Source organism: Dipodomys ordii, unplaced genomic scaffold, assembly GCF_000151885.1.
Source record: "Dipodomys ordii isolate 6190 unplaced genomic scaffold, Dord_2.0 Scaffold37, whole genome shotgun sequence".
NCBI classification, from domain to species: Eukaryota; Metazoa; Chordata; class Mammalia; order Rodentia; family Heteromyidae; genus Dipodomys; species Dipodomys ordii.
In genome coordinates, this window is record NW_012267253.1 from 16293938 (window position 1) to 16320683 (window position 26746).

The 26746-nt window shown below is 33.9% G+C and overlaps 2 protein-coding genes across 4 annotated transcripts in view; one reads left to right on the plus strand and one right to left on the minus strand.

Moving 5' to 3' along the window:
* The window catches only part of Vrk2 (vaccinia related kinase 2), an 82472-nt gene extending 80476 nt beyond the window's left edge, over positions 1 to 1996 (plus strand). For all 3 annotated transcript variants that reach the window (XM_013017976.1, XM_013017975.1, XM_013017977.1), the window contains exon 13: positions 1634 to 1996. In XM_013017976.1, coding sequence (XP_012873430.1) covers positions 1634 to 1966 — 333 coding nt within the window. In that variant the 3' untranslated portion in view covers positions 1967 to 1996. The remainder of the gene's footprint in view (positions 1 to 1633) is intronic.
* Positions 1989 to 26746, minus strand: part of Fancl (Fanconi anemia, complementation group L) — a 50515-nt gene continuing 25757 nt past the window's right edge. The window contains exons 6-14 of the mRNA XM_013017978.1: positions 23511 to 23607; positions 20034 to 20102; positions 8585 to 8735; positions 6032 to 6115; positions 5739 to 5784; positions 5581 to 5662; positions 4672 to 4788; positions 2792 to 2863; positions 1989 to 2072 (exon numbers count right to left, since the gene is read on the minus strand). Of these exons, the coding sequence (XP_012873432.1) occupies positions 2037 to 2072; positions 2792 to 2863; positions 4672 to 4788; positions 5581 to 5662; positions 5739 to 5784; positions 6032 to 6115; positions 8585 to 8735; positions 20034 to 20102; positions 23511 to 23607 (754 nt within the window). The 3' untranslated portion in view covers positions 1989 to 2036. The remainder of the gene's footprint in view (positions 2073 to 2791; positions 2864 to 4671; positions 4789 to 5580; positions 5663 to 5738; positions 5785 to 6031; positions 6116 to 8584; positions 8736 to 20033; positions 20103 to 23510; positions 23608 to 26746) is intronic.

Here is a 26746-nt window from a genome sequence, read left to right on the forward strand (position 1 = left end):
AGTTCTCAGCCCTTGGAAATATGTTTTGATGCCATCATTCTTGCTCTTTGTGTGAGAAATGATTTATAGGTATGCTGGGATAACTATTCACTTCTTTTCTCTCTAGTGAATAAATCTGACAGAACTTGAGGAAAACTACATTAGTATGATTTTGTTAGCTCTCGAGACAGTAGAATCATTTAACGTTAGTTATCTGAGTCTCAAGTAATTTATTTAATAGGGAATTCAAGTGCTGTCAAAACATCTGTTTGTTTTACATATCTTATAGAAATTCTTTCTCACCTTCTAAAACTGAGAACATTCAAAAAGTGGCCTTCTTATATAAGGGAGTAGGGAACTGAAGGCTGTTGGAAGGGTGGCAGTTTAGAGGTGGAAAACGAAGGTGCTTAAACAGATGTTTCTTGGTGAAACTAATGTGAAGAAGATGGAAGTATTTTTGGCTTGGTTTTATGTTTTTTTTTCTTCTAAATTACTTGACAGATAGTACAAGAAGAAAGCAATTGAGAAGCTCCCAAAGTGATGCAGAAACAAGGCAACAGGGTTAAATGGCAAGCAAGATACTGATTCCTCAGGCTTAAGGCAACTCATAAAACATGTATATAAGGAACTAGTTAAGTTTGTCTAGTATCTGTACTGGTTGATCTCTGCCTGTAACTTTTCAAGAGACATGACCCCCACCTCTATCTGTGAGACAGTTTTGCTAGGTAACTGCCTCAGCCTCTGGTCAGTAAAAAGCAGAAATCATCAAGTTGTCATGATGTGCCAAAGGTTAAGAATCTTTGACCAACAAGCCAGGCACTGGTGGCTCACGCCTGTAATCCTAGCTACTTAGGAGGCTGAGATCTGAGGATGGCGGTTCAAAGCCAGCCCGGGCAGGAGAGACCGTGAGACTCCTATCTCCAATAAACCACCAGAAAACCGGAAGTGGCACTGTAGCTCAAGTGGTAGAGTGCTCGCCTTGAAGAGCTGAGGGACAGCGCCCAGGCCCAGAGTTCAAGCCCCACAACCAACAACAACAACAAAAAAAGAATCTTTGACCAAAAGTTTTCTAATTATGACTATCTTACCCCCACAAGATTAGGCCCAGTTTGTTTGTTTGTTTTGGGGGGGTTCCGGTCGTGGGGCCTGAACTCTGGGCCTGGGCGCTGTCCGCAGCTCTTCAGCTCAAGGCTAGCCTTCTACCACTTGAGCCACAGCGCCACTTCCGGCTTTTTTCTTTTATTCTTATGTGATGCTGAGGAATCGAACCCAGGGCCTCATGCATGCAAGGCAAGCGCTCTACCACTGAGCCACTTCCCAGCTCAGGCCCAGTTTGTTTGTGTTTATGCTTTTTATTATGAAAATACTGTACAGAGAGGTTACAGTTACATGAGCAAGGTAATGAGTGTGTTTCTTATCAAGCATTGTTGCCTCCTCCTTTGTTTTTCCCCTACCATGCCTTCCCTCCCACTTCAGTTTCCATATTCTATCAACTTTTAGATTATCAATTATTTGACAGAGCCTATTCACATGGTTTAAAAGAACCATACAAATTACCTGATTTAGTTATGCTAACAAGTTTTATTTAACATTCTTTAGAGTATGTACATTATATACTTAGGTAACTCAGTTCTAATAAACTATTTTTCCATAGGAAAGCACAAGGAGAAGACAAAAACATCCTGAATCTTCAGAACTTTTCAATGGAGTAAAGAACTTCCCACAAAAATATAATTATATGGAATTTCAAAATTCATTTTGTGATCCCTATCAAAATTTTGCCAGTCAGGGTGTGATCAAGAAGTCAAGGTCTCCATCTTGTTATACATATACTAACACAGTCACAGATTTAGAAAGTTCTAAAGGACTCTGGCCTACAGTTTCCCAGTTTACTCTGAGCGAAGAAACAAAGGAAGATGTATTTTATTATGGCATCACCATACTTTTGCTTTTGATGTTAGTATGTCTTGCTTTATATCTTCTCTGAAGATATCAAATAAAACCTCTCTGACAACTTTAATGTGTCCAGTTCTTCACAGAAATATTACACTCTTATTTCAGGGTTTCCTCCCAGACATTTTCAAGGTAATTGGCTTAAAAAGAAAAAAAATTATTTTAACAAAGTTTTTAGACACTCAAATAATAAAATTACTGTATACTAGAAACAATGTAATATATAGTTTGGACCATAGTTTTCTGACATTTCAGATTACTTAAACAATCTAGAAGCTGGGCATGGTGGCTCACGCCTGTAATCCTAGCTACTTAGGAGGCTGAGATCTGAGGATCACAATTCAAAGCCAACCCGGACAGGAAACTCTGTGAGACTCTTAACTCCAATAAACCACTAGAAAACCGGAAGTGGTACTGTGGCTCAAGCAGTAGAGTGCTGGCCTTGAGCTGAAGAGTGCAGGGACAGCATCCTAGCCAAGAGTTCAAGCCTCAAGACCGATAATTTATCTCAAACTTGTTTAAACAATTTTTTTTAAAAAATGTCATGCACTGATGGCCCATGACTATAATCCTAGCTACTCAGGAGGCTGAGACCTGAGGATGACAGTTTGAAGCAAGACTGGGCAAGAAAGTCCCTGAGACTCTTATCTCCAATTAACCACCAAAAACCAGAAGTGGAGCTGTGGCTCAAATATTAGAGCACAAAAGCTCAGGGGCAGTGTCCAGGCCCCAAGTTCAAGCCACAGGTCTGGCACCCCCAAAAAATAATGTAAAAAATATAAACTAATACATCTATTTTCTACAATACGTTACTAAAAGCTAGGCACATTTTATGAAATATGATTAACAATTTGCTTACCTTACTGCAGTATGGACATTCTCCAAATAGAATGTTAAAACTCTGTCTACTAGTGGGGAGGCCTCTCAACCACTGAAGATTAAAAAGAAGGTAAAGGAATCCTATCAGCATGATTGCAGATAACACCAAAGAGTATTCTTCCTTTCCTTTTCAGCACTCTGTTGTTGTTTTTCCAGAACATTATCTTCTGAATTGTGTTTGGCAAGAATAAGAGATATATTTCTTGAGCCAATAGAAGATATTATACTGAAATGGCTACTGGTAGTTCATGCCTATAATCTTAGGGACTCAGGAGGCTGAGACCTGGAGGATCGTGATCTAAAGCCATCTGGGCAGAAAGCATCTGTGAAATTCTTTTTTTTTTTTTTTTGTCGGTCATGGGGCTTGACCTCTGGGCCTGGGCGCTGTCCCTCAGCTCTTCAGCTCAAGGTGAGCACTCTACCACTTGAGCTACAGTGCCACTTCCGGTTTTCTAGTGGTTTATTGGAGATAGGAGTCTCACGGTCTTTCCTGCCCGGGCTGGCTTTGAACCGCGATCCTCAGATCTCAGCCTCCTGAGTAGCTAGGATTACAGGCGTGAGCCACCAGTACCCGGCTGTGAAATTCTTTTCTAAATAATCAGCAAAATGCTGGACTTAAGGGATGGTACAAGTGGTATACCAACAACTGTGAGCAACAAAGTGGAGCCACAGTGCAAACACTGAGGTCAAATCCTGGTATCAATACAAATAAGACTATGAGGGGGGACCAAAACTGAAAACTGAAGTGCAAACTACTGGTTTATAAAGAAACCATGGGACCATTTAAAAATCTGATAATTATATAGTTTACTCCCAAATAGACATACACAGAAATAAATGTATTCAAGTAGTTTACATATACAGAGCCATTAATCACTTATTTTACATTGTAAAAGACATTATAGGTTTAAAAAAAATTAGGTCTTAATTCTGGTCCTTAACTACAGGTAAATTCTTATTCCACTAGTTAAAGACATTAAAATTTTGAATATTATTACAAAAGCAAGCATATATTCCGTTAGAATTCTATAGACTTGGTGCTTGATGATTTTTATATAAGGTAAACTAATGTGTGTCCCTAAGTTCGCCATTGGTAAAGTGCAGGTAACATTAACTACTGCCTCTAATAACAAAAGTAGTAAAGGCAGGATACGAAGGAAGACTCTTGAGAACTGAAAGCCCTATACAACTTGAAGGTGTTTTCTACATAGATTCCCAGTTAATCATATAAACTGTCAAATGACAAAGGACACAATGAAAGCTGACAGCATATGGTAAATAAGCAGTAAATAAAACAGCATTAACTGAATAATATTGGCCATTCTGATCACAAAAAATGCATTTTTAATATCAAAAGTATGATTACTGTATTTATTCTATACTTAAGAACAGCCGAATGAGAAACAGCTGTCATCTTTTCATTTTATTGCTGTTCCTTGATGAATGAATCTACAGGGTTCAAATTGTAGTGGCATGGGAAAGTAAATGTATTCGCATTCAAGATTTTCAATAGATTCTCTGAGTTCTTAGATACTTTGGGGCATGTATTCATTAATATCTATGATGAAGAAATGATGCAACTAGGAGAGAGAAAGGGGCAGGGTGACATTGTCTAAAAAAGAAATGAAATTTGTACCTGACATGTAACTGTAATCCCTTTGTACATCACCTTGATAATTACAATAAAAAGGAAACAAAACCCTAATTTTTAAAAGAAAGGAAATGATGCACATGAGCATAGCGAAGGCAACACTTGAGTAAGCGAATTTTAGGTTCTGTGTATTTCAAATACACATACTTTTCTATGTTGGAATTACTAAACATCTTGCTGATATTGTTCTTAATTTATTCTAGTTGTACCTCATATAAGCATATTTGGTGGAAAGGCTGTCCACACTGGGAATAATTGCACATCTGATCAGGAATAGCACCATCAAGTTGATAAGCATAACAGATTCCACAATCCATAGTAAAATCCTTCAAAAGAAAAAAATATTTAATATTTTAAGTAAATTTGTTTAAGATGTACAAAGGAATAACTACGTAATATGGATAATAGTAAAGGTTTATAATTTTAGATTTACACAGAAGTCACTATTTGCTATACTATAGCAAATACAATCACATCACTAGTTAACATCCAACAAAGATACTTTGTGAAACTCTTTCCTTTGCATGTAGTTTGGCTGGTGAGATTTTTGGGTTTGAGCAATTTTCCCATATACATAATTATGTATGTAAAGTGTGTGAAGATAGGAATTAGCATTAGCTAGTCATTATTTAGCTTCACAATTCTACAAATACAGAAAAATAAAAAAATATTAACACCACTTAAGTTTCTACAATAGTACCAGCTTTGTAAAAAATCAGTTCTACATTTATTATCTTTACAATAATAGTGGTTCCTGTTCATCTTGAAAAACTGCATTGCTATCCTTCACACTATCAAACTAATTAGAACTTTATTTCAGTGATACATATGCAGATAGTATAGAAAATCCAAACATCTCATTAGCTACTTTGGACTGTTTATTGTCTGTCATCAATCATTTTACTGTTGAAGACCATGAATAAAATACAGTGAAAACCACCTATCAAAGGTTAACAAGTTCTTTGATGCAACTGTTAACTTGTAGTTCAGAGGTCTGTGTTATAACATCTTCCAATTCCCTCCAATTCCCTCCCTTCTCAGACTGGTTTTTCTTAGAGAAGCATTTAAATTTTATTATGGAACAGTACATAGAATATCAAAGCACTGATAACACTTACACATTTTTCCAGAATAGTACGAGGTGGAAAATCAATTTCTAAAACATCTTTCAAATTTTGTAACAGACTATTTTCTGGATCCCTGAAAGCAGGAAAAAAAATTCTGCTATAAAGTTTATAAAATCATAGAAATGTAATTTTATTGTCAAAATACCTACCACAAATGCATGTTCTTGCTCAGCTTAATTCCCAGGGGTTTTACCACTTTAGGGGGGAAAAGAAAAAGTTGAATAATTTACCACTTTTTGTTGCTCTTCTTTTGATCCACAATTTGTTTCTCAACTACTTTGTTTGAGATTTTTAAATCACATATGTTAAATTAAACAGTATACAGTTCAGTAATGAGAAATAATTACTATTAGAATTTGTTTTACTATTTTAAAGTGCATTAACAGTGTTCCACAGAGATTTTATAATTCTGCTCAAAATACTTAATTCTCAGATCTCATACCATGATCAGCTCCAAGAAAGCAGCACTCAGGAAGCATGGTAGGATGTCTGGGATCTACCTCTATATTTATGGAAGCATTATTCCCTAAAATAAAAGAAGATTAGTGTCTAAAGTGGGAACAGATCACTAAACAAGCCAACAGAAAAATACAAACGTCTATTTCATACTCTACCCACTGAAAGAGTAACCCAAACAAATGGTTTTATGAAAGTAAATATGGCATGTTTTCACAAAAAAACTAATTTTATATTATTATCACTAGATCAAAAATTTCAAGAATCAGCCAATTTATAAACTAATATGGTTAAATTTAATTGGTATTTGGGTCAATTCTATTACAGTAAAATATTCAACACCAGGCATTAGTGGGTCATGCTACTCAGGAAGCTGCAATCCAAAGACTACAGTTCAAACCCAGACCAGGCAGGAAAGTCCATGAGACTCTTATTTCCAATTAAGCATCAAAAAAAGCTGGAAGTAGAGCTGTAGCTCAGCTGCTAGCTTTGAGCAACCAAACACAATTAGAGCACCTAGGCCCTGAGTTCAAGCTCCAGGACTAGCACAAACACACACACACACACACACACACACCTAGTTCAAGCTCCAGGACTAGCACGAACACACACACACACACACACACACACCTAGTTCAAGCTCCAGGACTAGCACGAACACACACACACACACACACACGCGCACACACACACACACACCTTCAATAACATTTATCTATGGAGTGATAAAGGCATTTAATAAAAATAGCACAAAGTTAAGAAGTTGTTATCTAGATTACATGATGTTCTTTATAAAATTTGAATTTCATAAACTGTCAAATGTAAATAATATAATGCCAAAAATAAAAATGTCAACTATTCATTTAATAAAAAAGTAAGCTATTTTCCAGAATTTCAAAAAAATTTATTTCTACTTAGCATCAGATTCTTCAGAAAGTTTTAGTTGTATCATAGTACAAATCTCTAGTATTAATTTGTGAAGTAATGTAGTATAATTATTAGGACCAACCTGAACTTCATTTTTATTTTAAAAGTGTTTTGGTAATTCCTATATACTATAGAATAAGCCTTTTGCTACTTAATCTTGGCAATCGTGTAAATGCAAACAATACAAACCTGACAAAATGGTGATCAGGATTAAAAAATATAGACATTCAATGAGAAAATAAGAACTCAAAGTTGTCCTATGTAGCATTTGTTAATAACTATTTAATTTTTTGTAATGAATACAAATTTCTTCTTAGTCTTTAGCAGTGTCTTCAACTAAATGTCTTCAGAAAGTACTATCAAATAAACAATAGCTATGTCAAATAATCTTTCAAATAATTTGTTGGAAACAGCTCTGGGACAGAAACAAATATATGAAGGAAGGAAAATCACAACTAAAGATAGGCTGAATAACAAGTAAGCTGCTTCAATGAACATTATGAAAATATATTTTTTAAACTATCATGGGCCATGAAAATAATAAATTGCAACATTTCTCTACAGAAAATATTTTCATTATTAATATCTACTTGTTCACAAGTATATCATAATTTGGTTGATTATCCCAAATTAAGTACTATTACACTTTTTCAAATTGAGAAAATATCAATACTACTTGTAAAACTGCAGTTAGGACACTTTCTTCTTCTCATAACAATACATCACTCTATGTCACACACTCCTGGCCCAAGATAAACTATTATGCCTTTGGGGTAAAAGATAAAAGTTGTTCACTAACATGAGTATTATTTATATCAGAATTTCCCATTATCCATCAGAAGATAGGCTTTTCAAAAACATACCTCCTTAGACTAGGAAGAAAGAGGAAAAAGATACATGGAGAGCTTAAAACCAGTCATGGTATTTAATGTGGACACAAATATAGTTTAAAAGACAAAAATCTTGAAGAATGCTAACTTTTAAAACTGACTTAGGTTTTGTTTTTCCTTATAATGGAAATAACCATTTAATAGTCAAGAGAATATGATACCACTAAAGGACTAGTTATTGCTGTACTCTATCTTACTCATTAATTGCATATATTTATAATAAAGACAGTATATGAAATACATACAATTTTCATTTTGTGCTGTTTTTATCTGATAGCCAACTCCACCTTCAGGATTTTTTATCCTTTACATTTTTGTCAGAATATATTCCCAGATCTGTTCACACCAATTTTGTCTGAATCTCACAGATGAAGACTTCATTACTTGAAACACAGGGTTTTTTTTTTTTTGTTCTAACTAATGTACATTTTGAATAACCTGCCCCACTATTCTTGTGCTAATTAAGAGCTAATTAAACACTGTCTCTCAATGTTACTTCCATTGGATCATCACCTTTTATAATGAAACACCTCACTACTAGCCCTTTTCACCTAAAGTATTTACATAAATATGCAGTAAGAAATGAGTTTTTTCCCAAAAAGTTTTAATACATGACTTCATACAAAGTTTCATCTAAGACTTCAACTGTCATCTTTAAATTCCCTTTTATAAATAATATAAAATAAAATCAAACACCTGAATTTTGAAGCCTTTCTCCCTACCTATTACAATTCTGCGTGCTGTCGCACTCCGAGTAGGTTTTTCTGGCTCCAGCACCCAGGTCTTCTCATCGATTTCATCCATAACATCCCAGAATGCCTTCAGTGATTCTAATCCTGCCAAGAACTGACTATGAATGCTTATTAAGGAACTCTGTGGAAAGATGAACGCTCTATAAGTTATATGGCACTCTACCAACAGGAGATAATCTTTCCCTCAAAATACACTCAATTTAGAATTTTAAGCTCTGTTTCATTTCAGTTAGAAACTGGACTCTAAAAGGTAAAAAAGTCTCGACTTCATCTTTCTTCACCCCTAGTGCTAACATGATTATTTTTATTGTCACTAGGCTAAACACCTTTATCAAAATGGTTTCTAAAACAATGCAATGTGAAAGTATATGTATGGAAGTTAACTTGTAATTTAAAATGATCAAAATATAACTTCATTAATGTATATCATATATAATGGATTGAGTATAGATTCTGTATAGTTTGAGTATAAAGGTAATCTTTCATTTTTTTGGCTACAAAAATGTAGTTAAATACAGCGCCACTTATAATTTTACTACGCTGCTTTAAACATTATTAGCAAATAGCTTTACAGACATAAGTAAACAAAAAAAATAAGAAAAAGCTTTAGTTATTTCTTCCTACTTATTTTTGTCTGTTTTCCTTGTACAATTGCTCTGATCCTAAGGCCTCCTCATAAATGGTAGCCCCGTGATTTTCCACTAAGTAACATCCTAAGCCTACTTTCATCTATTTTTTAACAATAAAATTATGATTTTTTTAAAATTTAACTTTACTCAATTTTGTAGCAATTAGCTTAAAGACATCTCAAGTAAAAGGTAAAGCCATCAGTGATTTTCAAACACAATTTATATTTTTACTTTTAAACAAAGCCTGAAAAGACAGAAGTATTTAAATATTTCTGACATAAACAGCATGAAAGTATAAGAATAATCAAAGGCTTTAGATACTGTTTCAAATAAGCATTTCTGAAAAAAAGTACAAAAGCTTATGAATAATTAAGGACTTTAGAAACTATTTAAAATAAGCGAAGTGAAAACTCCAAGATTATGAGCCAATAGAAAGTCTGGCTAAAAGTAAGCAACTTATTCTGTTTCTTGAATAGTTTTTAATGCTAGAGTACTTATTGTAATCAGTGTATCTTGTAAATTTTGCCAAATTTATGTTGCATGTTCCATGCCTAGATGAGTTGATCTCCCTTACTGAAGTGTGGAGAAACACTTGTCTTCTGTTCTAAAAACAGGAGGTACAGTACAGCTAAACAGTTAGTGACTATAGTCCACTATCAGTTGAACATAAGCCACAGAAATTTTTTCAAATAGTCGTGTCAAGTCAAAGGAAGTAGACAGCAGCTATGAAGAAGATTAAAATTCTCTAGAGTCACGGAAATAACTTAAAAATAGTTTGTTACAGCCTACCAATTTAAATTTCTTGGTAAATCATTTATAATACAGGTAGGTTTTATTTAATCTTGAAAGAGCAACTCAAGCAATGAGCAAATATCAGGATTTTTCTTTAAGAAGATAAATTTCTGAATGAAAAGCATGATTGGTACATTTGGACCCGCGTCCTAGACCCCTTTTATTTGTACCATATGGCAGTGATAATGAGTATGAGATCCTACTAGAAGGCAAAGTCTGAGACAAGGGGTCGGGTGGGGTAGTCTGTGTAAGTGAACTAAAGGACCTGGGAAAGAGAGAAGTACACCTTCCATCAGAAAGAATGACACCTCCCATTTGTTAGGAAATGGAAAGAGTTGGAAAAATTCATATTAAGTGAAGAAAGCTAGACTCAAAGAAACATAGGTCCCATGGTTTCCCTCATTTGCAATAATTAGTATATATCTAGAATAATTTTATCAGATGAGAAGAAAAGCTCAAAAGCTATATACATATGACCAGATAAGATGATGCTAAAGTGAAATGAACCCCAAGACAGGGACACAAGAGGTCTTTCTTTGTTGTTGTTGTTTTTAATGTACTATGTGATTTGTTTCCTATGTATGTTCTTCCCCCTATGGTGTATCCCCTGTTGTCACTGTATTTGATTTTGGTACCCAAATCTTGTATATACATTTGTCTAATTTGGGGAGGGGAAGGGGAATAACAAAACACTTAAACAAGGACACAGGATGACCCATTGCAACAATGATACCCACAACACACTATACTGTTAATGAACTTTACAACTTCAGTGGAGGGGGGGGCATGGCGGGAGGAGCGAGAAGGTGGGAGTGGAAAGGGATAGTGGGAGAACAACAAGGAAGGGGTAACAATGCTCTTCAAGAAATGTACTCATTGCCTTGCTCATGTAACTGGAACCACTCTGTACAGCATCTTTACAATAAAATAAATTTTTAAAAAATAATCTACTTGCTGAAAAAAAAAGAAGGGAAAGCAAAAAGATGTATTTTAAAGCCAGTCACTTGGGTTAATAATGTGAGGAGCTATGGAAATAGTTGCTAGAGGAGCTGTGGAAATAGTTACTAGAATTCCCCTCCAAAACAGAGGAATCCAGGAGCATTTATTTAGTAGTTTCCATTCTTCACTGGTTGAGTTGCTCTAATGGGGCTACATTGCTCACATTTCTAGGTCTGCATACACACAGACGTGTGTGTGTGTGTGTGTGTGTGTGTGTGTGTGTGTGTGTGTGTGAGTAGGGGCCACAGTTTAATACATAATATATCAATATATTATATATCAATATATATTAAATAAATATAACTACATATTAATACATATTATATACATTACATGTAATATATAATATACTATATAATTATGTTATATGATATAATTATTATATATAACTGTGGCCCATACAAAGTTGTCTGATCTTAGTTATTAGGAGAACTCTGAGCAGGAGAGAGAGGTGTTTTGTCAAGATGCACCATTTTGAAGCTGACTGCACAGATGAGGAAGATAGTATTAGGAAATGAAGGAGGGTACAGTTTTTGATTCCTAGCTAAAAGAAATCAGGTGGCATCAATCAGTTCAATTCTCTACAATTCTGTATGGGTTAGGAGTAAGTATATTTAGGAGACATTATCCACTAGTTAATTTACATACAGCTTTTAATGGCAGTAAAAGGTTTATCCTTTCAGTAATGAGATTGTAAAACACTGTCCATTTTGGGTTATCTTATTGAATTTTGAGATTTTTTACATATTCTGAATACAAAGTACAATGTGATTTCCAAATATTTTCTCCTGATCTGCTTACCTTTCCATTCTCTACTGGTACCTTTCAATTTTAATTAAGTCCAATTACCAGTTTGTTTTTCTTTTATGGACCTGTGTCTGATGTATTAAGGATTCTCTGTCTATCTGAGACTGACAGAGACAGAAATAGCTCAGAAGTGAAGTATGTACTTACCATGTGAAAGTCCCTAGGTTTGATCCCAGCATTGCAAAAAATACACACACGTGCACACAAAGAAAAGAACAGAAATGAAAGAAAGAGGGAAGGAAAGAAAAGAAGCTGCAAAATGTTTCTAGAAGTTTTGTAGTTTTAGCCTTTACATTAAGTTTATAATCTGTTGTGAGTTAACTTTCACATATGAGTTAAAAGTTTATCGTTTGGCCACATCATTTAATGAAAATATTCTGCACCATCGTTTGAAGAAAGTTATCTGCCTATTCATTAAATCTATTTCTAAATTCTGTATTCCAATTACCTACCTATCTTTTTGCAGATTTATAAATCTTTAGATCAGGTGGCGTTATTCTTCCAATTTAGTTGTTCAGAATTATTTTGGCTATTCTAAGTCTTTCACATTTTTTTAATTTTAAAATAATTTTTTCAGTGCCTTAAAATTTTCTGCTGGAATTTTGATTAGAATTATATTGACTCTACAGATCAAAATGGAAAGAACTGACACATTAACAGAACTGAATCTTCCACTCATGTCTCTAGTATCTTTCTTCATTAACTTAGGCATTTCAGGAAAATATGAGCAGGTACTTCACTAAAGAAGATGACAAACATGAAAAAATGTTAACTTTTTATTAACAAAGAACAATTTGTAACCACATTCAGATATCACTAAGTATCTACTATAGTGACTAAAATGAAGGATACTAGCCATACTAAATATCAGCAGGGAGGCAGCTGAACAGAAAGCCTCAACCACATTGAAAAATAGTTTGGCCCTTTAAAAAATCTTAAAGATATCTTTCATATATGATCCAGCCACTCCTCTTTTTTAATATATATTTTTGTTGTGAAGATACTGTACAGAGGGGTGACAGTTACATGAGTAAGGTAATGCGTACATTTCCTATTGAGCATTGTTACCCCCTCCTTTGTTTTTCCAGCCATGCCTCTTGTAAAGCTCTACCCCAAACAAACAAAAACATGTCTATATCATGACATGAAATTCATATAGCAGCTTTATTTGTAACAGCCTAGTCCTGAATGCTTAGCAATAAAAGATCATGAACTATCTATAACATGCTATAACATGTTTGAGTCTCAAAAGAATTACACTAAGAAAAAGAGGTCTGTCATGCAAAGCACATAGAATTCTATAAGATTCTAGAAAACAAACAAATCTAGAGACAGAAAGCAGGTGTATCCTTACCAGAAGACTGAGGAAAAACATGAGAACAATAGCAGGAATACAAATGAAAAAAGTAATCTGGATGTGACAGAAATGCTTATTATCTTGATTGTTCAGATGATTTCATCAGTATGAAATCAAAGCTCTGAATTATATACCTTAAGCAAATTAAGTTAATTCATTTCATGACAATTATATCTCACTGAACCTATGTATTAAAAATACTTGTCTTGACTCCCCAGATCATAATGGATCTATATAACTTTTCCTCAATAATTATGAACTTAAAAACAAACATAAAGCCGGGCACTGGTGGCTCACACCTGTAATCCTAGCTACCCAGGAGGCTGAGATCTGAGGATCACGGTTCAAAGTCAGCCTGGGAAGGAAAGCCCATGAAACTCTTTATCTCTAGTAAAACACCAGATAAGCGGAAGTGCCGCTGTGGCTAAAGTGGTAGAGTACTAGCCTTGAGCTGAAGAGCTGAGGGACAGCGCCCAGGCCAAGTTCAAGCCCCATGACAGAAAAAATAAAATAAAATAGCAACATTCCTTACACCAAGTCCAAAGAAGGAAAGAGTGTAGATAAGTGCATATAGCCACCACTTAGAGAATGAAGTTTTGTGAATCTTATATGAATGGATAGATATATAATGGAGGAAGAAAGATATATGGAAACTAAAACGTTAGGTATTCCCCCATAACTGTTATTAAATTATGTTAAACTAGGAAAGCACTTAAGCAGAAAAGTGTGAACACTGCCAATCTCAAAATGTAACGCTTATTATCTTTAAAAGCATTTTGTTACTTTCATAATACCTGAAGTGAAGTAATAATGTCAGTCACTTAACCAGATCTTAGAGTATAATATCTTTATCTTAAGCACTATCATTTCCAGTATTTTAATAATGTTCATATAGTCCCTGAATGTGATCTTTTGTGCTCTGATGACACTTAAATTAATAGCATAATTTTCTGGTACTTGCAACAGTTGTTTCCCATTCCGATTTTTTTTATACTTCCCTATAACACAGATAAATCCTCTAATAACCATTTTTATCTTTATCTTTGGGGGATTCAAAGGAATTCAATAGAATAAGAAAATATTAAGAGATTAAACTTTAAGAAATTTAATTTTAATATTAATTGCAAGATTTCCTACCAGGTATGTTTAAAGAGGTGATAAATCTTCTAAATATCCAGTTCATGTGATCTTACTTCCATGCTCTGTTGGTATCCCACCTCTTTCAAACGTTACATTTGTTACTAAAACTATTTCATAAAGTCCATTTCCTGTCAAGCAAGCCATAAATTATTACCCATAAATTATTATCTCTCCTACGCTTGGTGATTATGATTCTAAGTGACCACCGGTCATTTCAAATAGTTGCTACTGTTTTGATTTCTCATTAAAAGGGTGTCTGCCCACAATGCTAAATGAAGCAAAATCATGCCATGTGGAACTAACAAAGAACTAGTACAGCAGGTCTATTAAGAAAAGGAAAAGGAGGAGAAGTCTGCCAAGGGCACATTACGTTCAACCTAAGCAGACATTTTCAATCTTTTCCATAGCCAACCTACATTGTAGGTAATCTTTTTTCTTATATATAAAATTAAGCAGAATAGCAAAAACATAAGTGAGGTTGGCTTTTTGCTCTAGTAAGCCATCTACCCTACAAAAACCATTCAGCTACATCCAATTTTTCATCACTTACATACTAAAAACAAAACAAGGCAATGGCACAAAGTTCTATACTTCGGATAAAGAAATGGCTAACCGCAAGAACAGTAGTGTGCTCCTGGCTGCCAATGTTACTCTCATAGTTGGAGCCCAGAACTTCACCATGGCATCACTTAAAAATAAATACAGTTCCTTTGCCTCTGGTACTATTCATCAACTTTAATCTCTGCTAGGAACCCTTCCAACTACCTGTTAAACTGGTTTGTTTTCTAATATTCTACTTCTATTTCACTACACAAACAGGGGGAGGTTGTGTTTCCTAATTGAAAAGTATCAACACCTCTTTGAGATTCTAGTAGACATATTTGAATTAATGTGTTTCCTACCTAGGTTATCATTTCTGTCTTCAACCTATAGGGTCTTTACTCTCAAGATGAGCATTTATCTTCCACAAGAATGTTTTAAAACAGACCAGAGCTCCTATACACACCATTACCTACACATTCACAGCAGCAACAAAAATGTTAAAATTATTTAGGAACAGCTTCAACAAAAATTTGCAGCAACTGGGTTAATAAAGCAAACTGACAGACCTAAGTATATAAACAGATAACAATTCCTAGGTTATAAACAAGTTTTTGATTCAATGAAAAAAATGTAAACCCATGTGACTCTAAGGGAGTATCTGGAATAATAACCGGACATACTTTTCAATGATGGGTTTTTATTGTTGTTATTGCCGTTGTTTCCTCGGTACTGGGGACTGAACCCAGAATTTTGTACCTTCTAGCAAGTGCTCTACCATTGAGCTACTCACCGTTTTGCTTTAATCATTTCGGGGTTTTTTTGTGTCTTAGCTGTCAACAGGCAAGGGTTTAACAGCTTTTTGCCTGAGCTAACCTGGAACTCATCACTGATCCTCCTGACTCCACATACCAAGTAGCTGGGATTACAGGAGTTCATCACCATTCTGACATCAACTGAGGCAAAGGGCAGTCATGAGACGTGTTTGAAATTACACAACTAAGTCAATGGCTGAAATGTAAACAGAGCCTAGGATCCCAACTGATAGTCTACTGCTCTCACTAATGGATCATGCTCCCTGCTATGCAATGGAACAGCTTCCTTTCATTTAGCATCCGAATATCAACCAGAAGCTTTATCGTTAGTTTTGTTCCTCTTCATGGATTGTATTAGTCCAAGCTTTTTGGATTTTCATGATTTAATTGTAAAACCAGTTTATTATATCATACTAAATCTGAAAACCACAACTGCCTGTGTCAAGCATACTCTACCAAATCTGTATTTAGTGACTTTTTTTTCAGATAGAACTGTAATATTAGCTGCAATTTTTGCTTACTGATCTGAACAAAATGACTTCCACTTTCATATAATCATGCCATCTATGCACTCAAAGTATGACATTAACACAGTCTAACTGTCCATAGTCAGTAACATTCATATATCTGACCTGTATGTAAAAGACATCAGATACATGTTAGAGCACATATGATATTAGAAGTAGAATAAGAAGAAAATACAAGATGCTCCTACATTTTATGCTAAAATCTATGAAAAAGAGTTTACTGGGTAAAAAGAAGTAAATATCTGAAAAAAGATATTTAGACACTTGTCTTTGAAAAGCACTTTGTGTCTCTTTGGCACACATTATGGCAGCAATAGTAGCAGCAGCCTTGCCCTTGGTGCTGATTTCTTACTACTCTAAATGTCTCCTCTGAGCCAGAATACACTGGCTGTTGCTGATCATGCTGTGAGACACCTGCACTGGCTACTAGGCTTGTCATGACGCACAAAACCCTACCATCTTCAGCTTGACATTGTGCAAGTTATAATTATTCATCCAAATGAATATGTCAGAGCAGCAGCAGCAGACCTCTCATCAGAGCAAAAGAAAAATACATCAAAACATTATCAACTCAGCAGGACGACAGGGACCATAAGGAAAATTACCCATTTTTAATATGGCTGCCACAAAGCCATGTCTATTATATTACAAAAAAGAAAAAAAGAAAAGATCTTCCAAGTTTAAAGTCCAGAAACACTGAATCTAATGAGAAAACATACAAAATCAGGTTTTTAAGTCAATTATCCGAAACTATTTACAATCTCTTAAGTATAAATGTACTATTAAATCAAGCATTCACATTGCTTAAGAGCAACAACTGTTTAAAAATGGTTAAAACTAAAAATAACCTCCCCACACAGAACTGTTTCTAGCTTGTCAATAAAAATCAAACCAAAGTAATCTCACATTGCTTCTTACTTTCAAAGCATAAGCTAATACTACCAGCACCCATGTCAAAAAACTTGAGTTTGAGTTGCTGGTACCATCAGCAAAAAGCCTTGTGAGGTACTGGTGGCCTTATTGTTTACTAATAAGTAAATAGTAGTTTGAAACTTTCTAAATTTTAATTTTATATGTAGAATAACAAACTGGAATAATCCTCCCACTCTACAAATGAAGACTTCTCCACATTTTATAAAAGAAAATATAATACAGACAAGGGTTAAATTCAGGTTTCTGTATTATGCTTAAGTAAATGTGAGGATCTTGTAACTTTTAGAACTATAGTACCATATCTTTTCACAAAAAGATATGGAAGTTGTTCTTATTTGAGATACAAAAACAAGAAAGGAAAAGATTGCTAAATGTAACTACACTGTAAGTTAAACTTACATACTACAAAATAATACGATGTATGCAGATAAAACATAAACTAGAAAGAAGATATTTATATATCATAAAGTCAACAAAGGCACTAGTATCCAAAATATGTAAGGACTGCTTAAACTAGAAGAAAAAAAAATCAAGTAAGCAAAGACGACACACAAAAATTTTTGTCAATTCCTCAGATGAATGAAGGTCAGAGAGATCAGAATAAAACTTGAAAAAGGTTTGGGAAATAACAATTTCTATGTACAGTGAAACAGGAACATAACATATGCAGCCATTGGAAAGACATTTCCACCTTTTAAAGGCACATTCTCTAGGATCTAGTATTTTCACTTTTAGGAATGATTGATAATGAAATTCTTATATGTGTGTACAGAGAAATATATAAAAGTGTTTATTTCAGGCTATTAGTAAGAAATTGTGAATAACCTTAACAATAGGACAGTGGGTAAATTACCTGGTCAATACACATAATGGAATAATAACATTTAAATAAATGGATTAGACATATATAGATGGTCATGGATAAAACACTGAAATAATACTGCATAAAAAGCATAAGGCTGCATAAGAAATGTCACAAACAAACAAACAAAATGCCTGGATAACAAACATGCCAATTTCAGGGCAAGACATGTTGTTAAAAAGGAAGAGAAGCAGAGAAAAAGACTATGAAAGGAGAATGGGATCTATGCTGTTCCCAGAACACTGTTTCTAATGGAGAAAGAACCAGAGATGGATCTCAAGCAAGTGTGACAACACATTAACATCTGCCAAATTGGAGTTGTGAATAAAAGGTCTCATTTTACCTGCTAAGAATTTCCATACATTTAAAAATTTTAAATATTGTGATTTTCCTGTTACTAATGAATTCTATGTCTTCCTGGATCTTTCACAAAAAGGTAAACTTGTATGATTCAAATATAAAATTCAAATGTGCATCAATATAATGTTTATCTTATGCCTATTTATATAATTTGTTTTTCTGGATAACAAATTTGAAGGAAATTTCCCTCAAAGATTTTCCAATCTAGTAGTCATAAATTAATTTTGACACATGAAAACTTTTCCATAAAATCTGGGGGAAAAAACAAAAAGAAAACATAATAAATTAAGAAACTCATCAAAACTCTATTTTTCAATTGTAGAATAATGATAAGTATTAAAATGTAATTTAAACATAACATCTAGAAAGAATAATCCAGATACATTTTCTTCTCACCTTTTTTAAAGCAGAAAGATAAAGCCTCCAAAGCCAAACAGAAAATGTGTATTTTTTAAATCAAGAAAGTTGAACAATATACTTTTAATTTTTGAAGAGAAAAATTAAGCACAGTATTCAAAATAGATTTATAACATGCATCAAATACCAAAAATAAATCACCGAAGTTTTTTTTCCTTTTCTTTATTTTGTTGTGTTTTCTTGATTTCTCTAAAGGAAATTGATATTTTTGTTGTTGTTGTTTTTAAAGAACTAAGTAAAAAAAATTTATTTTTACTAAGTATGATTAAAACATCTGGACCCTCATAAAACTAAATTTCTTAAACTTTTAAAGTCTATGTTCATGTATTTTAATGCTTATGCATGTGCAATTTAAAACATAAGCATGAATTTTTTACTTGGACCTAATCAAATATTGTTAACAAAACATATTTACAGAACTAGGGAAAATATCAGTATAAATTTTCTCTGCCTAAGAATGGAAATGTTTTCTCCTTCCTGCTATCAACTATAGTAGAGTTGATAAAAGAAAGACAGCACCTGTCATCATTAGACTGATCCTTGACTCTAGAGAAACAGTACCACAGTTTTAAAAATAAAAAAAAAATACTGTCCTGTAATACTGTCAGTTCACAATAAACTTCGAAAACATAACCATATTATATACCATTAATGTACTGAAAATCAAATACAATGAGAAAATTCCATAATCTTTACTCAAATGAATAGCTTAAGTTCAAAAAGAAAAGAAAATGAAAGATTAATTACATATTGTGGGAGGAGAAAACTGGGGAAATGCAAGGGAAGAGGTAACAGTCCAAAAAAGAAGAAATTTACTCATTATCTGACTTATTATAAAATGATAACCTTTCTGTTAATAGTGACAATAAAATTATATTTAAAAAACATAAGTAACTTTAAAACAGTAAGGTTCACACTTTCATTCTCCTGTGAAAATGGTTTCCTAGTATAATGTCATTAATGTTAAAAAAATTTAAGCAATAAGAAAAATTCCACTTATTACTCACTACTACTACTGACTCCTTTCTAGAATTTAAATTAAAAAAATGTTTACTTAAAATAAGGCACAAAAATTCAGAAGCTGATTGGTTGTATGTATATGTGTGTATATGTATATGCATGCATAAATGTATACATGTATGTAGAAAAGGAAAAACCATAAGAAGTGATCATTTAATAATGCACACTTTACTAAATAGAAGATTCTTTTTAAGTACTTAAAAATAAGCCTAAGCATTTACCTGTGGTGTCCAAGAAATAGAAAATGGAACAGGAAAATCCACAAAACAATCTGGTGGTTCCTCAGGGTGCTATGAAAAAAACAAGAGTATCAGGTTATTTCCACTTCTATGTGATAACTACATGAGGCATTTCAGAAAAACTGGTCACATTAAGAAACATCATTATGACTGCAAATGTATTTTATGTAAATAGACTGTACTTTTACAGTAATGTTGAGAGCTACCTAACACTGAAACTGTGTTCAGGACATACAAAGTTTGGTGACTCAAGGGTACCAAAACAGTCTGTGTTCAGAAATACTTAATGAGTTATACTCCAAATAAATGTCATGCCAACCGCTTAATAGACTTTGAGGAGTAAACTTAATTGCATCTCAGTTTTTCTTTAAAAGAAGAGATATTTTATTTAATTCCAATTTTAAATTTTATCTCAGTTATCCTCAATCACCATTAAAACAGGTAGAATGCGTTAACAGAATCAAGAAGTGCCCAGCACCAATTACATATAGCTATCAATTTAAAAAGTGACTGCTATATCAAAGAAAACTTATCACGATGACAGAAAGAAACAATGGAACACCTTCTGATTTATTAAAGAACAATTAACAATATAAACTAAACAAAAATTTCAAGTTAGTAAATAGTAGGAAATTACTCAGTTAAGAAAAAAGTGATAGTCATGAGAACAAATCAGGTTTCTAAGTTAACTAAGACAGAAGGTAAGTTTTTCTTAAATTTATTTCTCTTATTAGAAAGCTATACTTCATGATAACCTTAAAATCTAAGTCTAGAGTCTTCAATATCATAAATAACTAAAAATATTCTTTATTTAAAAACTAAGTTTACGGAGAGAAGAATCATTTTAAGATAACTTTTATTTGGCAAGCTATTTGAATTACTTTTAGGCCTTTCCTGTTTTCATTCTCTCATTTCTCATTACCTCACTGAATAAGGAATTGAGACTGAAAATTCACCACTACAGGGCCAGGCATGGAGGCACATCTGCAATCCCAGCTTTAGAGGAGGCAGAGATGGAAGAATCTCACATGGCTATCAGTCTGGACAAAAATGTTAGTGAGCTAGGAATGGAAGTTCATATCTCTAACCTCAGTTAAAAAGGAAGATTGCTGTACGAGGCCAGTCCCAGGCAAAAATATAAGACAACCTCTACACAGTAACTAAAGCAAAGTATAGATCAAATAGTAGAGACTTTGCCTAGATAGCTTGACACCCTAAGAACCACAAAGAAAAGTAAATAAAAACTATCAATGTATGAAACAGACCTCAGTCCATTTGAGGCCAATATTTTCAAAAAGCACCGGTTTGCTAAAAAGAAATAGTTATCACTGTATGCTGACTCATGATGTCTACCTCTATAAAACTGGAAATAAATACACAAAAAATGCAAAATATTACAATGCTTAAATTCTAAAAGAAAAAAATTAAAATACAGGTTAGTCTGAAATAAGGGTCTATTTGAGACAATACAAGGATGTACTTGAAAGTTTAGAAGAAAAACAAACATCACCCTATTAAAAAGTCAGGTGATTAACTCAAAGTAAATGCAGACTCTTCAGTTCCAGTTGTTAAGTAAAAAGTTTATTTTGGATAAATAATTTCACATGTAAGAATGACAGAATGACAGAAGTCAACTAAAAGAGTTATAAAAATCCCTTTAACTTCTAAAATGTCAGGATTCTTTAAAAGTAATTCCGTAAAATTGAAACTTCCTTGTCAAAAATGTAAATTTAGCTTACTTTAGGTACTGCTATTTATCTCCTACAGATACTAGCAGCTAACAGTATCAACTGTAGCTCAAATCATCAATCTAGATACAGCAAGAAGTTAACAAAATGCTTATTATATCTGGAGTAGATATATACCTAATAAAATGTCTGTGACCTTGAGTCATTAAGTATATCCACAGTTTATTACACTGAGAGACTAAATATTACATTTAAGTAGGATGTGGAATAGCAAATAGTAAATAACATGGTAAATGACATGGAAAGAGATCCACAAAAAGAAAAAGTACAGGTTATAAATAAAGTGTCATCAACTTACATAGTAAAATCTTTCAAATCATTAATACCCATTATAAGAACAGTTCATGAATGTTAAAAATAAAATAAAATTCGTTAAATACAATTCAAGGCAGACTGGACTTAAAGCCCTATTTCTTTGGTAAGTATAAGAACTTATAAAAATGAGATCAGAATGTATTTAAAAATCTTTGGTCATCTTAGAATCAGGAAAGCAACTTTTCCCAAAGTCCAAAATAAAAACAAACCTCAATTTGAGAGAAACGACAGAATCCTTGCCACTGGCAGTATGTGACCTTTTGGAAAGATGAAGGCTGATTTTTCCCACATCTTAAAAAAGCACACCTTTAAAAACTTTAAAGGAATTTTTTATGTTAATGAAAACAATCATCTTCTTTTACAAATAAGATACATATCCTGATAATTTTTTTCAGTCTCTGTTCTATATAGATCTAAACCTGAATGGTCTGTGTGAAACTGAGAATAAGTCATTTCTCAAGCTGCGTGACACGGAGCTACTATAAGGTACCAGCTTCTCTGTGTCACCCACTATAGCTTTATATATTAATTTTCTTTTGTGGAAAGCTTAAATGCCAGACACATTTTTAAAAAGGACAAACACAATTGATCTTTTCACCACCACAATCCTCTGAAATAGAATTGATTGATGACTACTAGGAATAAAGAAAAGAAAGCTGGATGTCCTGGTTTCCTTAAAATTCTAATGTTTCCTCAGTGATTACTAAGTGAATGATTAATATGCTACTCTCCCTTATTCTACTCATTTCCTAAAATTCACAATCTAAACCTAAAAAATAAAGATAAAACAAAAATAATGTTTTGTATCAATGGTCTTAGTTGTTACATATATAATCTATAAAGGCTCTACAAACACAGATACAACCCTTGTAAAGTCTCAAAAAACATCCACCAAAAAAACTGCAGTTAGAACAAATAAGGACAGTATGTGCGCATGTGAGTGTGTGTGTGTGTGTGTGTGTGAGAGAGACAGTATGTGCGTGTGTGTGTGTTAAGGACAGGGTTCGATGAGCCAGAAATAAGAACTACCAAGATAATTCATAGTAAGAGGTGAAGAAAAAAGACTCAAGAAATTATTACTGGGGAAGGTAGTATCATCCATTCTTTTCTATATATAAAGTTTCAAAAATAATGTTATGGTACTTTAAGGCTACTGAATGGTATATGTAATATTTCTTTATTATAGAGTCTACATTGTGATCAAATTCAAGCTAAAACAAGGTCAGAAAATTATGCCTAGACTTGAAAACTTGGTGAATAAACTCTTTTGAGGTGTTCCAAAATCAATTTTTGAATGCATTTTTAGAATAACTAGCACTCCTTTACATTGACAACAGCCAGAGTTCATTTCTCAAAGTTTTTCCTCACCACAATAAGAGTTGAATGAGGCACATACCTTTGCCTTCAACTTGACAGTGATTAGATGCTCTCTACCAGAAACATCTTCTGATTTTAACTTGATGGTACTAAAGCAAGAATCCACGTATACAAGTCTGGTGAGTAGAAGAGAATAAAAAATGATAACACTATGGTGGGTTACGGAGCAAGGGGATGAGCATCATATGACCTGAAATGAAAATACTTGCTATATTCCTATTAATCCATTACAAAAATTAATCAGAGGAATTTCTGCATGCCAGCCCTTTCTGTTGCTGCAGATTTACTGCCGTTAATACAGCAGCCCAGTGCCTAATGCAGCCGTATCTCTGGATTATTTACAGTGCGTGTCAAGGCTCATGCTGTGGTCAGTGAGCACTGTGTTTCGGTTTTCCATCACTGGAACCTTTGGCACACACCGCATGTTTCTGTCAGACTCTACTTATGTACACATTAAACTTCCTGTCAAACTCTTTGATCCATTTCTGTAGTTTCATATGGTGAGAGACTTTTATACTTCCTTTATTTGTTTTTCTCCTCGATGAACTTCTCCTTTATTATCAATAATGTTACTGTATAAAAACCTGGCCGATATTAGTTCTAAGCTCAAATTGAACCTCCAAGGAAAATGCTGTATAAGCTCAGGTACAGCTTGGCCTCCTAACAATAAATGTTCTTTTTGCACAATATATCGCTCTGAAACTTAACTTAGGCATGCATTCAAGATGACTAATATTTTAAACACACAGTGCCAACCCAATTGTTCTGGCTTTAAGTTGCTCTAAATACATGTGTTTTCTACAATGGCAACCAATATACTTTGAAATACATCATTCTGCAAAAATACAGTGCCTTGAATGGCATAGGTTATTGTCAAAATGCTTCAAATTTAACAGTATACTTAGTAGTGAACTGCATGTGGATACTTCTTGACGTTTTTACAATGCTATATTCTTGTAAAGATAAAAAGTACTGAGAGTACTGTGCAAATTATCACCCAGACTGAGGGTAGGACACACTATAGTTCAGAACATTAGCCTCCTAACCTAGATGACATTTTTAAACATCACTTTAGTCCATTTAGTTGCTGACCAGGTATATATTAAAATGAGTCAATTACAATAAATGCTGTGAAATAAAATTGTGGAATGAAAAATAAATGTTAAGCTGAAAAAGACACATATGTTCAAAATGGAATAAAATATAAAATAAAGAGTACTGAAAAAGTTTTCTCATAACAATTAAAAGCTACAGTTTTAGGAAAGAAATGAACATAAAATTATTCTAGAAAAAATGTTCATCTACATAAAAATATCAGTGACTACACATGGCTAATCTCTATTATTTTCAGCTACACATTAAACTCCCCACTGCCCAAATATTTGAATATGAGCCTTTTGGAGTTTTGTGCTGATTTTCAGGCTTGAATTCAGAACTTCATACTCTTGCTCAGCTTTTTCTGCTCCTGGCTGGAATTCCATCACTTGAGCCACATGTTCAGCCCAACTTTTTTGCTGGTTAATTGGGGACTGAGTCCTGTGGACTTTCCTGTCTGGGCTTACTTTGGAAAAAGATTCTCAGATCTTTTTTATTATGCTAATCAACTTATAATTCCTGAAATTGATAAATCACGAAATACTCATTGTTGATATTATTTATAAGCATGAACATTTCAAAATTTTTGTGTCTAATAATAGGATTGCAGGTAGGAAAAAATACTTCTCACTTTAAGCCCTATAGTTGGCAACTGTGAGACAGAGAATGCACACTAGTAGGATGGCAGAAAGAGAAGAAAAAGAATTAAACCACTAAGTTATACTTTTCATACTTCATGTTGCTGCTCATCAACAAAACACTCAACAACATTACTGGACATCTATAAAAGAAATAAGAGCTCTAGTCTTTTGTCTGCAATCACAAAAACGTAAAATTATCATCATTCCACATTTAACACATCGAGATAATAAACTAGCAAATAAAAGTATCATTCTCAAAAACAGGGCCTGTAAGTCAAAATGGCCATGAGGTTAATTTTGTTAGACTTTTAAAAGTATTGCAATTCAAAAAATAAGTAGTGGAAAAAAAAAAAAAACCTCTTAATTTCAGGTAATCACATCTCACACCACAGTCATCTGAAATTAAGAAAGATTTCACCCATGTTAATTCCTGGCTACTTTGGGATTGGAGGGTTGAAACCTTACTGTGATTATTATCACCTTCAGGATGAATGAAGGAGATTGCCAATTGTCCTCTAGTGTCTATTCTTGCCTTCTCTAACTCAATCACCATGTAGCAGGGTAGAGTCCATCTACCTACAGATTCTTTTTGGCTGCCCTTCTAGCAAGATGTCACCATAGAACTAAATTTTGGCCAGAGGACTGCAAACAGAAGGGATATGTGCATCTTTTGGATCATTTACAACAAAACTGCCTTCCCCTCTCCCTTCCTCTCATTCTCCCCTCCAGTGGACTGGCAAGGCCAGACCAGGCCAATATGAGCCAGCAAAGGCAATGAGATAGAATGATAGCACAGTGTTGACCAACAGAGCCTTCTGGGATGATGGAAGTGATCCTATTGTCTGAAACAGTAACCACCTGCAACATATGAGCAGGGAAAACTTTCAAACATGGCTATTATGACACTGAACTTTTAAGGTTAATTTTACTATAAATATTAACAGCCATAACAGGCTCCAAGGCAATGAGACAGAATAACCACAGCAACTAGCTGAACACCAAGTTCAAAGAAAGCTTGGGACCCGAGGACTAGTACTGCTACAACTATTTAAAAGTCCCTTGGTTCCTGAGTCTCTTCTGGCAGACTCTGCCTGGCCCAATTGGCTCTCCCCTGTAATCCTAACGACTTTGGAGGTTGAAAGTAAAAAAGATCCTGGTTCAAGCCTGACCCAAATAGAAAGTTCACATGGCCTTACCTCAAAAATAATTAGCAAAAACATGATTACAGATATGGTTCAAATGGTAGAGCACCGTCCTAGCAAGTGTGAGATCTGAGTTCAAACCCATTAGCAGACAGGAAAAACAAAACAACAAAGAAAAATCTCAAGACCTTCAACTTAACAAAGCATCCACTTCTGCTTTACCACCACATTCAGTTCAAACATTAATTACTTCATTCCTAGATAATTTACACTGACTGGTGGGTGTATTTACTTTATATCTCTCCTGTACAGCAATCTTTCCAATCTTCCTACAGATTTTTGCCTTTCTACATACCGTTAAAAATCCCTTGCTCAAA